The sequence below is a fragment of the Macrosteles quadrilineatus genome, unplaced genomic scaffold (assembly GCF_028750875.1).
Source record: "Macrosteles quadrilineatus isolate MER2022 unplaced genomic scaffold, UCM_ALF_1.0 Scaffold_7__1_contigs__length_78375512, whole genome shotgun sequence".
Taxonomy (NCBI): Eukaryota; Metazoa; Arthropoda; class Insecta; order Hemiptera; family Cicadellidae; genus Macrosteles; species Macrosteles quadrilineatus.
The window spans coordinates 1,207,026-1,224,369 of record NW_026542600.1 but is presented as its reverse complement, the minus strand read 5'-3'; the positions used below and the strand labels follow the sequence as shown (position 1 = coordinate 1,224,369).

Genomic DNA, 17,344 nt, shown 5'->3' with positions numbered 1-17,344 from the left:
TGAAGTTGGCCCCACCATAATGAGCACAAATTATAAAAACATATCCATAATTTAGTGTTGAATTTGTGCTTCTCAAAAGTATATATAAAAAAATTTGTGCTCAACAATAACACACCAAAATATTTTAAAAACTGTTGGCGGGGCTAACTTCACGTTCAGCCCGCCACCAAAGGGTTTAACAATGTATTATACATAAAAATTTTGTGCTCATTTTGTGCTACAACAATATATAGTTTTTATATTTTGTGCTCTAAAAACAAACGAGTAAATGAGGAAAAACTGCCGCTGGTGATCGACGTTATCTGCCCCGCCACATTGAGCAAATCGGTTGAAAATGGTGTCACGATTTAGTGCTCATTTTGTGCTACAACAATATATAGTCTTTATAATTTGTGATGTAAAACCACCTGAGTAAATGCGGAAAAACTGCCCCCGGTGATGACGTCATCCGCCCCACCACATTGAGAAAATCGGTTGAAAATAGTCGCTTTTAGATTAAATTTATACAGTATTCAGGGTGTTTTATTTAACTGTGCCACCATCAGGATTTTGTAAACAATACATCATACAGTAAACTAAAATATTTTTTTACTAAAAATATTTTTTATCATTTGTGCTCATTATGATGGGGCCAACTTCAGCGAGTTAGTTTTTGTTTTACAGACAATCAGTTGGCTATGTTGCGTGATTTGATTTATGGATTTAACTAACCTTTTTTTACGTGATGATTGGGGTGGCGTTTGGTTGGTATGGTATGGGTGGTATTTGATGATGATAACCTAATATTCGTTTTGCTATGTCATTGAAGTTACAGATCCAAGTTAATATTACTATTGTAAATTTTGAAATTAATTTATAGTTTGAGTTTTTTTAACGCCAGTTAAATGGAGCTGCAATGTAGTAAAAGAGGTACAATCTGCTTATAAAGTGATTTGCAATAAGCAGTGTAATACTGTAATTGTCTATAATATTTAAATCTAGGTTATCAGCTCTGGCTGAGGTTTACTTACAGATTAGCAATTTTATTTGGGTATAAATACTATATTTTGACTTCTAAGCTAAAGCTATTGCAGTCATGTTTATTAGATATTTTACATTATAAGAGTGTGGTTTGGAAGTTTCTTCGAGTACAGTTTCTGTACAGTTCTGGGCTATGCTAATATCAATCAATATGTTTTGGAAATAGGCATGGCCTGATACATTTGTGGATCAACCAAGAACCAATAAACTCTAGATGATGTTGAGTCCTAAAGGGAGTAAAAAGTATGAAGAATATGATACGTCGGAGAAAAAAGAAGGCAAAGAAGAAGCAATGTGGTTTGGAAACCTGTAACCTTAGTCAAGTTTCTCAATCCAGGTCATCATCTTTAAATATGTAAGTTTTTCATCACATCAACAGTAGGTTTACACTATGGACACACTTATGTCTTATAATCCCTTTAAAATATTTGATGGAAAGTAAATAAAAGAAACGTTTATAACACTTTAAACATATATTTACGCTTATACTGTTACTCACATGACGGTTAATATATTAAAAAGATGGTTAAGTGGTGATCGATTTTGATTGGACACTCCAATCATCATCAGACCCAATAGGCGAATGACAAGAATCTTGAATGGCGTCCCTACTTATACCCTATTGGCTACCGGAAACACTGGCCAATAATTTTTTATAAGTACAACTGGAATCGAAATTTACTTGTTCATTAATCAACTTATCTCTATTTTTAAATTTTTCCTTATAAATATACAATTCTTCCCAAGCATTCATTACATAATCTTTGTTACAATTCTTTAAAATATCTAGACTATCCTCCATTTTTCCTAGTGAGTGGCCATTTTGTAACGGATGTTGTGCGACATTTGATCTTTCCGGTTTGTTGTTCTCCACGCAGACATGTGGTTTTTGAAGCGGTTAACGAAGAAGATGAACATCCTAAATTCCAAAGCGCCCGTGATGAAAGGGATCCCGAAAATACACAAGAAGAATGTACTCATCAGACCCTTAGGTAGTTAACTTTAAATGTGCTCCTACCTACAATGTTTCAAAATTATTAGCAAGTAAGCTAAGCAATGATTTAGAATTAGAATACATATAGCCAACAATGTAAAGAATAGTCATGCATTTGTTGAACGTGTAATGAACATAGATATAGATTTGGATAGTAGGCTTGTCTCATTTGATAGTCTATCGCAAATCTGTACACCAACATACCTGTATCTGACACTGTAGATCTTGTTAAATGTAGGCTTTTACAGAATAGCTTAGACAATTTGAATATGTCAATCAGATTGTAAAATTGCTTGTGACTGTTTTGAAACAAAATTATTTTAGATTTAACAATAGATTTTACGAACAAACAGATGGTTTAGCTATGGGAAGTCCACTTTCGGCAATTTTGTCAGAAATATTTTTACAGCATCAGGAAAAAGAAATGTTTAAGATTTTAAGAAAGAATCATGATGTAAAACTGTAGGCTATGTTAGATATGTAGACAACATTCTTGTTATCTTCAGACAAGCCCAGGGGCAAGAGCACGAAACGATGATGCAGACACTAAACAGCCACCATTCGAACCTCACCTTTACCAACGAATTTGAAGAAAACAAACTTCCTGGACCTCACATTAGGGAGAAAAGACAGCAAGATCGAGTTCGAAATCTACAGAAAACCTACGCAAACGGACACTACAATCAACAGCAAGTCTATCCATCCGACAATCCACAAGATCGCAGCCTTTAGATCCATGCTATACCGAGCCTATAAGATACCACTATATCTGACAACATAGCTTGGCTTAGCCAAGCCAATAGGAAAAGAACTGGACACCTAAGAAGATCCCTCAAGTTAATTAAGAAGATTTCTTCCGGTAGCCAATAGGGTATAAGTAGGGACGCCATTCAAGATTCTTGTCATTCGCCTATTGGGTCTGATAATGATTGGAGTGTCCAATCGAAATCGATAACCACTTACCATCTTTTTTATATATTTACTGTCTTGTGAGTAACTGTATAAGCGTAAATATAGCCTATGTTTTAAGTGTTATAAGACGTTTCTTTTACTTACTTTCCGTAAATTTAATAACATGTACAATGCTGATCAAGAAGTTATTTAAATATTTGATAAATTGCTGAAACCGGAGTAAGATAGCCACAGGGGACACTAATTACATTTATCCCCCCCTAAGTAGCGACGAAATCATTGGTATCAAAAGTGTTATTTTCCTAAAATTCACTAAGCTAAGCTATTGACAGGGGCTGTGGTATAAATTTGCACCATGTCCTCTATGAACCGAACCATACTGTTCTAAACAACTTTGCTCGATGGTATCACAAGCAACCTTAATAATGATGACAATAATAGGTTTTTTACATACCTCCATCAAATAGTCCAAAATTAATTGCTCATCACCTTACATGTTTCAAGACAACATTTTCAAAGCTTGCAACTCGTCAAAAACACATTTATAACACAGACGACACGACCACTATAAAAACATTAAAATGGAAAGAAATACACAATAAACATTTAGATACAGTAGCGCTATCATGATACTGATATGGTGTTTTTGACGAGTTGCAAGCTTTGAAAATGTTGTCTTCGCAACAAAACATGTAAGCTGATGAGCAATTAATCGTTGAACTATTTGACGGAGGTATGTAAAAAACCTATTATTGTTGTAACAATATAGGCTAAGTTAGTTCAGGGGCCAGAAACATGAATGTTGATTAATAATCAATGATGGTTAAGGCTATTTGTAGCCACCAGTTGAGTTATGAAATAGGCTTTAATTATTTGTTATTCATATCAACACATGTGATGTCCTCTTTCTCAAAATGAGTCATAGAAACATCTTATTAGCCTTTCAGAATCAGAAACACTCTACCTATTCAAGATTTAGAATAGGTAGCCTATATAAATAAATAATAAGTTAGGCCTACTTGGAAGATAATGTTGGCTGATTTTGGCAAACCCTTCATGTAACATATACGCCTATATGTTAGCTTTACTTAACCATCCCCAAAGCAGAATGTTTTTAATCTTTCTGCAACGTACTTAGAAAAATCAAAAAATTTTCTTTGTGCTTCCACAGTCCAAGTTGTGTATAAGAAATGAACCATGTGTGTGATAGGTAGCTTTAATGAATATTTGGAAATAAATCAGTTTTCAAAGGTACTGTTATTAGTCTACTGTACATTGAATCACTCTAGTCATTCGGTTATTCTATGCGTTCTTACTCACGATCTATGCAACGAAATTGACATCGCAGCATTCGTTTATGTAATGCATGACTTTTTGTCACGTATAATTTTTCTGCAGAAAATAAAGTTGTAGTTGTAGACATTCTTCAGAAATATTTCCTAGAAAAAAAACAAACAAAAACAATTTTACAAACTTGTTATGAAGAATTTTCTGCAGAAACTGATACGGTAGAGGTTAAGTCTAAGAATGTACCATGCAGCCCTAACATTGCCTGTGAAAATAAGTAGGCCTAGCCTAATTTTTTCATTTCAAATTTTTTTTGGGGGCTGAGCTTTCTGCTGCACTCGCGTCTTTCTACGACAAGGTCGCACTGTTGCCCGTGGTTCTGCTTTGGGGTAACCATCAAACCTAGATAAAATTAATCTTAAAAAACTGAACCATACATTTCTTGTATGTAGGTATTAAACATTTTCTTCAAATATTTTGGTTCAAGAAATTGTGGTCATATCAGCACATAATATTTCACTCTCAAGTTTTATAGAAATGACTAATACCTAAATTACCTACGCTACTTCCTAAAGACAACTGTACCGGTACCTAACTAAATTTAAGCCACCCTGCTTTAAAATGCTGTAACATTTTTTCTTTACTAGGTTAAGTAACTTACGTAAACAAATTTGTCTCAACAATGGTACCGAGATAAACATTAGCTTGAGACACCAACGCTTTTATTAAACTATTTACGTTTGACTCTGTTATAATAAGGTCAGATATTGTTTGTCGTGTAGAGGTCTTCGTAGGTCTATTGAGGTTTGTTTGTGTGTGTTTTTTGGGTTCAAATGTTTTTAAGTTGTCAGGTCCTCCACTGAATTTATATGAATGCACAAAACCTGTGTTGGGAAGGCTACTAGCTACACAATAACATGATGAAATGCTTGATGGCTAGATCTTTACTTTTGGAGGCATCAGCTTGATGTAATTTACCAAATTTGCTAAACCAAAAGTAACTAAAAATCTGCAATTTAGTAACACTGAAGAGCATTGTAGTTAGACAAAGTTATATTTACTACCTATTCATACAAACGTTGTGCTTGATACAACCTTGCACCACATAACCAACAAATTTGCTTAATTAAATAATCCAGGATATGTTACGTCCAAGCATCAGTGTACAAAAAATGTATTTGAATTTCTTATCTGGCAAAAGTAAAAAATAATCTTTTAAAACATTAATAAACGATTAGGTATATTCTAAAAGTAAATGTATTGTCATTGTATTATGCTTTTGCTTTATGTTTTAGGTCTGATAGCATGTCAGCTGAAATGATGTGTCAGCTATATGAGGGCCAGTTGTACAAGTACACTAACGTTATGAAGGGGTGGCAATTCAGATGGTTTATCTTAGACCCTAAAACTGGCATCCTAAACTATTACCTGGTAAGTAACTTGATCAAATACTGTTGACTATAAATCCTAGATAGGCTGCAGTATTTGTATGGTTGTATTAATGTTTAGTGTTAGAAGGATTCAAAATGGAAATACAGTAGACTCTCAGTAATCTGGCAGATATGGGACCGTGGTACTGCCGGATTAGTGAAAATGCTGGATTACTGGAATTTCATCAATAAAAACACTTAAAATACACAAAACAAGACATGTTTTATCGTTTTACAATTATGATAAGTGGGATGTGTCGATTCTCAATACCAGCGATCAGCGATACTTGGACATAGGTATGGGCGTTTTCACACTACACAGCATGTCAACAGCACGTCGCCAGCACATCGCTGGCCCGTCGACGTCGGTAATGTTATCATATGAGAGTTTACACACTGGTGCTGTGACGGTGACGTGCTGGCGACGTGACGGGACATGCTGGCGAGCTGCTGGCCCCCCGACGTCGCTGTTGCCGTGCAATTACCGTCTGTCAGTAGTCTCAGTCAGTGTCAGTACAGCACAACCCTGGCCTGAGTACAAGTTCAAGTTTTAAGTCATGTTTGTCAGTAAATAATCAAAGGTTGGTTTACTTGTACTAATAAGCACCATCAACATACCGTACTTTCAAAACAGGGTAAACCCACCACTTTCTTTCTGACCGACGCTTACGTCTTAAGTACAACAAATATAATCTTCGATTTAAGTCAGCCATGTTGCTTCCACCAAATCTAAAAGCTAGCTGCACTGACTGCAGTAAAAATGTTGTGCTCTTAACGTGTCGTTGCTGTCAAGTGTGTAAGGACCTCTGCCGGTTGCCGTGCTGTTGCTGTTGCAGTGCTGGCGACGTGCTGTTGGCGTGCTGTGTAATGTGAAAACGCCCTATCGGTATTGAGAATCGGTCGTCAAAAGTCAGTTCCGATACCAATACCAGACAGGTCTGCAAATATCGTGATTCTGGCTAGAGAACAGGCTAGACTTAATCGGTAACAAGGCTCTCATATAATTCATCATTTATAGAGCACTCGTCTTTGCCTTGATAAAAACACATTGTAATGATTGTGTTTTCCTAATCAAATCTTTATAGAAATTATTTGTTTTGATTTGTCAGAGTGAGGGAGAGAGCCGGCAAGCCCCAAGAGGATGGATTCATCTGGAATCTGCCGTGATCTCTCCTAGTGATGAAGACTCCAACACTTTCACTGTCAACTCGTCTACAGGGGAGCAGTTCAAGCTGCGTGCGCAGGACGCTCGCGCGAGACAGGAGTGGGTCAATCGTCTACGTGCAGTAGCACAACTTCATGCTGCAGCTGTAGCTCATGTACGTAGACAACTACACGTAGCTGTAAACACAGTAATGCACTGGTTATTGATTGGTGAACTGGAAATAATTGTTCTTGGATCAGTTCTCTTTTTTAGTGAAATCATGTGTGTTTTTAAGTACCTATTAACAAATATGATCTTTATAAATTTCAATATGTATTATGTCATATGTGTAGATCCCATTAAACAAAATAAGTGTTACTAAGTTATTTGATTACTTTGATAATGAATAAATCAAACATTTTTACTATATTATCACACCTACAAATGCCACACCATCTTGAGTAGGCTGTTTGGTTTGGTAACTGACAGTTAAGTTTACGGGTACTCACTTTTTATTTTAATATCAGGGTTTACAGTTTTGTTGCAAAAAGTAATACTGTAGTTTGAATTATGCCGAGGCCCACTGATACTTTTAATCTTAATGTAATTAAATTATGTAAATTTTTTTTTAGTTTCTTTCTCAAACAAGTGTCAGTGTCTATCTAAAATGTATATACATACTTACTTGATCACTCGATATTTTAGTAAGAAATTAGATGTGTTTTCATAAGTTTATGTTTAACTTAATGCTTAGATTAATATGCACAGACAATATTGACAATTAAGTCTTAGGACGACTTTATAACTTGAAAACGAAAAGAGATATCAAATTTGGCATATCATTACTGGTAATAGTAAGCTACATTTTTGTGAACATGGTGATTGTATGCCACCTATGGGCCCATAGGGAGTAAGTTAAAATTCTTAAAGGTAAGCATAGGTTCATATGTACATCAAATTAAAGGTCTTGTTGAGCTAAAAAATAAAAAAAATGCCGCAGACCGGACCTTAAATGAACAACCAACTCAAAAATTACAGCTGTCCAAAGATTCATTGAATTTGCAATGCTATGACTATAATATTATGGTATAATTACCTCATCAAATAATCCAAATGTTGCTGATGTGACGTTAAAAACCTACATGTTTCACCGTTAATACGGCATCATCAGGGTACAAATAACATAAAAGAAATTACTGTCACATGCACACAGCTTAATAAATAAATAGCACAAAACGAACATTTAGATAGGCCTATCACACGACGCGAACGGTCCCAGCACAGGTAGTAGAATTAGTAAAGTTATACTACTTGTATAACTTTGTATAGTATTTACTATATAAATACTATATTAAGTACTTTTAGAGTACGGGGATTCGTGGCCCGGGGTTATTGTTGATCGACGGCCTAAAATGGGTTCACGACATAGAGCGTTAGCCGAGATCAAGATTAGCCGAGACCAATGCTGGCCGTCGCTCAACAGCAGGGATTTACGGGGGATTTTCATTGGAAAGTTGGCAACAGCCACATGGGCTACCTGCCGGGCCGCTGCTCACGGTCTACGAGCCCCAAAACAATAGGATGACGTTGCGTCATAAATTATTATGATTGGTTCATAAATTATTGTAATTATACAGGGTGTTTACTGATATTGTATAAAAGGTTGTGGACTTGCACTTAAATTCATTATAAACTAAAGTTTAAAGTTACTGGATTTATCCTTGAATTATGAATAATACACTTCTACTGAATACATTTCATTGAATCGGGAAAATACAATTATGCCAGTACTTTAATAAAATTTGTTTAAATAAATCTTGGTAATGATTGCAAACTAAAATTATATCACCAATTGTTTTCAAATATAAGCCATACTTTATCAGGTTTGCAGTTTTATCCAAACATTCAAATTATTTCATAAAATGACTGTTCTTTTCAAATATTTATGATTATCTTTTATGTATCAGTAATATAAAAAAACAAAAGTTGGAGGAACAACTGGCTATTATAGGAGATGCCCTCATATGTAAAAAATAATGATATAAAACGTAAATGTTTTTGTTTGAAAGTGATTGTAATATAGGTGCCGTAGATTATTTTTTATTGAGAAACAAATAAATATTGAACATTAGTAATAGGCTAATTGATATTAGAATATTTCATTACTGTACTTACTGTGTAGAGGAGTGGAATTTCAAAATCAGATGGCATTATGTAGACACCCTAGTTAGTGTTAATAGTTCACACTCATTTCAATACCTCAGCATGTAGACACCTTATTTGACTGGGTTTAGTCAGACTGTTAAGCATGAGAGATCTTAGGTGGAAGAAAACAGGTTATAATAAAAACAAATATTTTGTTGTAATACAACGTTTTGGATATTTAACTATAGAATTTATCTTTTACCTCAGGAAATTGAAGCAATTTATTGTAAAGTCCAATATGACAAATATTAAGAAATTATCAGATGAAAAGGTCTTTAACAACTGTTAAATCATAAACATATAATAGTATAATATAAACATAATAATATAAACATATAATTTAAAACTGACAAAATCAAATGTGGATACTTAAATAAATTGACCTATATTAATTATACAATAAAAATTCATAGACAAACCTAACAACAGTGTTTGTTCGAACCATTTTTATTTTGCAATTATTCGCCTGAAATAAAAGGGGACAAAAGTGCTAAAATAAATATAATATAGTTACTTAATAAAATTGAATGTCAATTTAAATTTATATAAATATGTTAAGCTATTAATTATATTTTTTGTTTGTAATTAATTAAAATGTGTCAACAGCAATTTTTTACGATGTTTTGCATGTTTTCGACAATCAGTAGTAAAAAATAAAAAAAAAATACTATGTTGAGGGTAATGAAATTGTTCGGAATTTAATGGCGAATTCAAATATAACATTCTTTTTGCTAACAAAAAAATAAAAATAAACGAGCAAATGAGATAATCCCGACATGATGTCAACTTAAACCTGCCCCCCAGCATGTTTAAGTTTAAGTCCAAAACCATTGTTATTTTCGCCCGAGATTATTCTATTTGCGCTAGTCCATGACTCATGAACCCAACATGTTTATATTTGTTTGTCATAATTGGGTGAAGTTTAACTGTCTACGCCCGAGCGCGGATAACCTCGTACTTGTGAACCCGATTTCTAAGCCGCGGCACCCCCCTTCCATATATTTTGAATTTCTACTACCTTAAGTTTGATGTTGGACCAAATTTTGACTAGCCTAATAGTAGCCTACACAACAAAGCCATGGGCTTATTGGCTGGTTTCTGTGTAGTTTTTTTTATCTAATGATCTGCATTGTACGTGTTACTAAATTTACAGAAAGTAAATAAAAATACTTCTAATACAGTAGAGTCCCGCAAACTCGGCGTAATGTGGACTGGAAGGGTGCCGAGTTTGTGAAATGCCGGGTTATCGGGAACTAGGGTTAAAAATCAGAACAATTTAGCTTTTTAACCACCTTTTTTATTTATATTTATATTACAAGTCAGTATTAAGTCATCAGATATAGTACAACAAATCCTTAGTACCAGTTGCGAATAATTTGACTAAAGCTGACTAGAATCCAGCTTAACTCGGACTCAAAAAATCACTAATTTTCTGAGCCAGGTGATGGCCAAGTTATCCAGACTGCCGGGTTATCGAGTGCCGAGTTTGCGGGACTCTACTGTAATACTTTAAACATATATTTACACTTATACTGTTAACTCGCAAGACGATATATAAAAGATGGTAAGTAGTGATTGATTACGAATGGCCATTCTGATCATCATCAGAACCGATAGGCTAATGGCAAGAATCTCAATGGTATTTACAATTTAAGTTTTCAAAATATTGTAGACTCAACATGATTGCATTTATTATTTTGAGGAAGCCGATTTGTTAATGTTTTTAATCTGAAGCTTTACTAATTTGACTGCAAGTGTCCTTTGTAGTTTGACAAGTTACACAGTTTGACCAATAATGTGTTATTTATTGACTACAGAATAATCCGCCGATCCAGCCTCGAGAGCATGTGACTCCTGGCAACGGCGGCAGTTCCGTCTGGGACGCATTCTCGGCAGTCAAAGACCATCTATTTCGGGCGGAACAGAGCAACTTCTTGTTAGCACGTGCCATTGATGACCTTCCCAACTGTGGTAAGAGATTTTTTATGTTACAAGTTTGATATTAGATTAGTATTTTTTAAATGTTTTGATTAAACATGTATGAAGAATAAATCCTTTCTCTTTACGACCAGGACAATGGCGCAGGATACTCTGAATCACATGATTATCCCCAAAATTGAGCAAACTATTCAGTTTTCTGCACCCAATATTAACCAAGAAATCATTTTAAATACATACGTAACTTCAATTTACAACAGTCAATAAGGATCATTCTCACAAAATGCTACAATTTCACAGCTGAAAAAAAATTAATCTAAAAGACTTTTATTTTTACTTCCTTCATTTATATGTATTTAGGAAATTAAATAAAAAGCACCAAGCTTAATTTTCAATGTTAACTATTAAAAATAAAAGAAAAGTCTATAAAGTACATCTCGAGAGTTCAAGTCTAGTTATAGTCAAGTTCTAGTTCAAGTCTACTATTCCAATTGTAAAAAAATATTATTTTGTAAAAATACACCTAAAATGTGTAGGATATGTTGAACAGTTATTTTAACTACTTAAAAATATGAAATTCATTCTCATTTTGCTACCCATTTGCTAATATTAAAAAAATATTGACATTTTCCCTTTGTTTTAAAGACTAACTAACTTCTAAAACTATAAAACTGGCAATAAAAAAAAGGAAAGTGAATAAATTCTAACCTGATTTTGACAATGGCAAATGAGTGCAGTAGTTGATAACACATAGCGTATAATATATTTGAATACAAAATAATTATAGTTATTACACTTTTCATATGCGTGACCAACTTGGTCCCTTACGTGACTAGACAACGGCATGGCCGATTTAAAAAAACTGTTGTAACGTTATTTTTCATCATAGGTCTTATTTATAAACAAAATCCAAAATGTGCATTGCTAGGTTATGTAAAACAGGGAATACATAATGATGAATAATTATTTTGCTTTTATTATGAAATATGAGGAAAAAATTATGGTAATCTTTGACACTCAGAAAAAACCTATCCTTGAATCTAAATCTCAAGTACAGTATTATTCCGCCATACATCATTAGGCCAATATATATAAATAAACACCAAACGGAAACCTCCATGAAAACTGAAAGTAACTTTTACATAAAGTAAGACATTTACTTATTTCTTTACAAAAACATAACGTCAAAAACACATAGTCAAAGTGAAAAAATGTGTTATTAATTAAATGACCTTGTAAAGGACAGAATATTAATGTTGACAAAATGAATTAATGCTCATCAATGTTCAAATCACCATTATTCTATAAGTTATAGGATACACGATAAGCATAAGAAAATGAGTTTGTTGTTTTTTGTTCAATTATAAAGCAAAACTAATGTGAGACCTCACCATCTATTTCCTTTCAAATAACTTCTGGTGTATCCAACACTAATTTTATCTGGTCCACATGTACTGAAGAAACATCACTTTCATAAGCAGCATACAACTTTGCATTTTTAGCAAGGGGTTTCATAAATATAACCTCTATTTCATTGTTTACAACTTCGCTCTGATATATGCCATTGAACTGCTGACATTTTTTCTTTTCATTTTCAAACTCAACTACAACATACTTTGCGGATTGCAATGTTTCTAGAAAAACATCTTGCCTTTTTCACCAGACAATTATGAATTGGCTGTTTCTCAGATGATCCCGGGATCTCCTCAAAGAATGTGTTTGGGACGTCTTCCTCCGACAAAGTAAATACATATTCAACATTCAGAACCCTTTTCTGCTTTTTCTCAACCATCTGACTTTTTGGTTTTCTCTTCTTACGTGGAGGAGCTTCATCTCTTTTTGTTTCTTAAAAAACTACGTCCTTTAGTATATAATGTTCACAACGCTTCGGAGGACATTGAAAATATGGAAGCTTATTAGCAGTCATAGTGCCATCTGAGTGTACAACCTCATTACTAACTTCCATTAACTTTAACTATCATTATGTTGCTGTTGTTGCGTTAACTTTCATTATGCGCTAAACAGTTAAAAGAGACACCTCGGTTTTCTTTTTATAAAACGGTAGAGGACACCTAATACAAGTATATTTTACAGTCTTTAAGTGCATCAACAAAGTCCTTAGCTGAAGCTATATCATTTCCAAATGCCACTTTGCGATCAGCCAGTCTTTTAAGTGTCCCCCTACCTCGTCCCTGGCACATTTGCTATGGCCGGCCTCAGTATAGTTTCCATGTCAAATACTCAACCTTTTTAAAGTGTTTGGGAACTATTGTTTTAAATAAGTGAAGGTTCATCATATTCCTGTATTGACTACTGGGGCCGTCCGGCACAAAATGTACTGCCTTAGTGTTAGCTTATTGAAGGGATGATCTTTCAATGATCGGGATCATATGAGCCAAACTAGCGTGCGATTGGTGATCTTGCGAAGCTAGCCAACCTTGATTTCCCCATCAAGGTTGTTATACCTAACTCCTGTTTGTAGGGACAGATGTCGCTTTGAGGTACCAAAATGGTACGACTGTACTTCCTGAGAAAGTTTTGCCACATAATTTTGCGTAAAATTGATTCTATAAACTACCTCATCTGGAATCAAGCTACTTATTTTTTTCAATTTCCGTGGTTTGGTGTTCGGCGTAGTAAACATATATTTTGCAATCTTCTAATTCTCTTTTTTATTCAACTTTAATTTAAGAAATCTTTATAACTTCTTTTACTTTCAATGTTCTTTTAATTGTTTTCTTTACATTTATCTTTCTCATCACTTTCTCTTCTTGGACATTTTTCCGCTTGTAATACTAAATTTTGAAGTCCTCCTCAATATTAAAAAATAACCTCTTTGGCTTTACATTCTTTGCATGCTCCCATCATGCATTTCTCTTTGTCGGGAGAACAAGTGACCACTTTTAGTACTTCATTAGACTTTATTTTTCTTTCCTCCCCTGTGATCATAAGTTGCTGGGTGTTCCAGCTTTCAGAAATAAAATAAAAGAAATGTATATAACTGTGAATGAAAAACCTCAAATTTTGTAAATAGATTAAAATAGAATTTTGTGCTTGTATGTATACTTCCTGATTAGATTATACTTTCTGTTATTAGTTTTATTTAGTATCAGTAAATTGACAAAAGTTATCCTGTAAAGCAGTATGTACTGAGGAACGCTTGCTAAATAAAGGCATTTTTGATTTGATTTGATTTTTCTTTTCTTTTTTTCCTGGCAGTGGTGGATTTACCTACGGCGCCGCCCCTAGGCCCGTTCGGCCGGCCGCCCCTTTGTGTTCCGCGATTGAGGAAAGGTTTCAGCGTAAAAGCAATATTAAACTTCCCGTTGTTGGCATGCTTATTAATACATTTTCCAGGAAAAACATAGTCACTATATCAGTAGGGCCTACTTTATATTAAAGTTGTATTAACAGGTTTTAAGAAAAACATATATTTTGTTGTTGAGACAAGAATAAATATGAATATGAATAGCCTAAATTAATCGCCGAACGCATTGCCGTTCTTGACTAAATTCAATTAAAATGTATTCGGCTTAAATTGGTTTTGTTTTGGTTTTTCTTATAATTTCTATGAAATTATTAATACATATATATATTTGAATTTAGGTGTTCACGTAATAGGGCTGCTGATTATATTAAATTACAGTAGTAAAAGTACAACAGAGAACCCTAAAAATTATATTTCTAGTAGATATATATATTCTAGTTAGTTATATATATTATATACAGGGTCTTTTTAAAAGAATGCCGGGATTTTAAATGATAATTGCTTGGGTAATATTCAAGGCAACTAAACGTTTTATACGTAATATTGAAACTAAAATAGCTAAGTTTTGTTTCTCCTGTAGCAAGGGAGGAAATTTTGACCTTGACATGCGCAAAACAGGTGCACGGTGGTAGGCCAATATTATGACCCATACGCCAGTCGCTTCGCTAGTATGACGTTTACGGCACAACAGAAGACACAAATTGTAATCTGAAGCTTTTAAATCTACCACTTGCACGTCTGTTTCACAATTATCATTACTTTTAATTTCAATAGCAACATTCGAACCATTCAACAATCTTACACAACAACAACAACCAATACGATCAAACAATCTTTTAACAATCAATACGAATCTTTGTATTTGTCGGTATCAGAGATTTCAACTGTATTGACAGTTTGAACTTTAACACTATCATTGTCTGTCGTATTAGTTATCGCACTCGTACTTGGGTTAACAGAGAACTCGTCATGTTTGCTTTAATTTTCTTGTTGACTATTTTCATTTACTTGTTCTTTTTTACAAAAATAACTGTCCACTTTTTCCACAGATTTTAAAAGGGAAGTCTCTCTCACGCTTTTCCTTTGACTGTTTGCGGAATGCTGCTCCACTTAACTTTTTTCGTTTTACACTCATTATTGTTATTTTCTTCATGCATATTTACGAAATTTAAATTACTAAAAAAGTAAAAAAATCAAAAGCGGTTACACACAAAATTAGTTTTTTCTTTTAAATTGAATAAATACCGGTAGGGCCTTTTATTAATAAATTTTACATTTTAGATTAAACTATATTACATTAATTCGATTAAATTATTTAGATTATATATTGTTCTGCCAAAACAAAAATAATTTTAACTGACCTTTTCACGATTTTAACTGATTAGATTCCACGAATCCATTCAGTTATTTGTTATGGGCCTACTATTATACTTTATGCATTTAAATTAACTAGAGGACCCAATCTGCTTTGCAGAGTTAAAATAAATAGCAGTTACCCATGGGCTTCACCCGCTTGACTTGTATTGTGCTCGCTACTGCTACTCGCAGTCCTGAGTCTATATTATGTCTGCATCTGCACGTCGGGACATGAACGTGACACATCTTCACCGATCGATAATCACCTGGCGCCCGCCGCCCGTAGTCACACCGCCCGTCACGTTACCCGCTGCCTGCCACCGCCAGTCGCCCTTCAACGGCGGGCGCCCTGGCTCAACGGCTGGCGCCCCTAGGCACGTGCCTAGTGTGCCTTATGGTAAATCCGCCACTGTTTCCTGGGCACATGCAACTAATGTTATCTTGTTTGAAACTATAAAGACTATAAATGATAAAGTAATAATAAAAACCGGAAAAATCTGTTATATTAAGACCTGTTGTTGCTGAAGGCAGCCTCCAAAACACTGCTGCTCAGTCTCAGTGAATGCTATGAATGTTATAATTTCAGGTGATGTACGCCATGTGGACCAAGACCTGTTGTTGCTGAAGGCAGCCTCCCATGCCATGCTGCTCAGTCTCAGCCAATGTCTTTATATACTTCAACACCAACAGTCCACCAGTGAAGGGATCAGCAACTTTAAAAACTCAAAGGGTAACTCTGACCACGCCAACTGCTCCTCCTCCCATTCCAAGAAGAAATTCGTCCTCTAACCTTAGACTTTCACTGTACGCATCTCACTTTCCAGTTTCCCAGATTGGGCGTTTTATTTTGTTACTTAACAATGTTATAAATATGTTTATATTTTTGTACTCTTTGTATAGTTATTGTTGTTAAATCAATTGCATCTCTAATTCATGTTCTGTAGTTTTGAAAATCACTCCAATGAATGTGTCTAGTACAACGATCTATAGTGAACACTGGACCGAGCTCTCAGAGTTAACCTCTCAATAATTTAATTCACATCTACCATTTGTAAATGTCTTTGCTTTGCCAAGTTTTCTATACAAAAACACGCCTTGCAACACATTTTTTTTTCTTGTTTATTGGTAAAATATGTTGTTAATTTTTTTATCAAACTTCCCCAATAGGGAGGAAACTATCACTGTTGGTGGAATGATAATTTTTTAGTTTCATTACCCCAGAGGCCAAAAACACTATTCGTTCAAATTCATACATGTGTGTTTGTGTCTGTGAGACACAACACAAGCAAGATAACTTATAGAAATTACCCCAAGTTTTATAACATTTTGTACAAATGTGTAAACCTATGTTTGTTGGAATGAACTTGGGGTATATGGGATAAAATTAGGTTTTCCTTTTTTTCGCCCTCAAAACATCATGTTTTGTAATTTTGTTGAATACCTGTTTGTAGAGCTTCGACAAAAATTAATACAAACAGGAATCTCCCTCTTACGCCGACACCTTTTAACCAAACATCAGTTTAACTGGACTACACTCAGCAGAAGCACAGAAAACATACTACTATAACCCAGAATGCCAACCGCATGGTAAAAAACATTAAGTGTTTTGAGAGAGCTTTGCCTGTCAATCGTAGGCAGCGCCACCAGCGTTGCTATGCTGAGTGCATGGCAACGCTGGTGGCGCTGCCTACGATTGACAGGCAAAGCTCTCTCAAAACACTTAATGCTTTTTACCACGCGGTTGGCATTCTGGGTTATAGTTATGTTTTCTGTGGCAGAAGTGACATCTC

At 34.5% G+C, this 17,344-nt stretch overlaps 1 protein-coding gene across 1 annotated transcript; it reads left to right on the top strand.

The window, feature by feature from the left end:
- Positions 1-736: 736 nt before the first annotated feature.
- On the top strand, positions 737-16,776 carry LOC128998462 (oxysterol-binding protein-related protein 11-like). Its single transcript, XM_054424593.1, has 6 exons — positions 737-909; positions 1,187-1,375; positions 5,509-5,644; positions 6,753-6,962; positions 10,810-10,963; positions 16,141-16,776. Exons 2-6 carry the CDS (start codon positions 1,266-1,268, stop codon positions 16,341-16,343), a joined length of 813 nt encoding a protein of 270 aa, XP_054280568.1. The 5' UTR covers positions 737-909; positions 1,187-1,265; the 3' UTR covers positions 16,344-16,776.
- Positions 16,777-17,344: the final 568 nt, after the last annotated feature.

What these genes read in the sequence shown, in the direction of transcription:
- LOC128998462 (XM_054424593.1), top strand. Translation starts at nt 1,266, where the DNA reads ATGAAGAATATGATACGTCGGAGAAAAAAGAAGGCAAAGAAGAAGCAA. An exon ending in AGGTCATCATCTTTAAATAT is followed by an intron (nt 1,376 to 5,508) that starts GTAAGTTTTTCA and finishes TTTATGTTTTAG; the next exon opens with GTCTGATAGCATGTCAGCTG. An exon ending in TGATGACCTTCCCAACTGTG is followed by an intron (nt 10,964 to 16,140) that starts GTAAGAGATTTT and finishes TTATAATTTCAG; the next exon opens with GTGATGTACGCCATGTGGAC.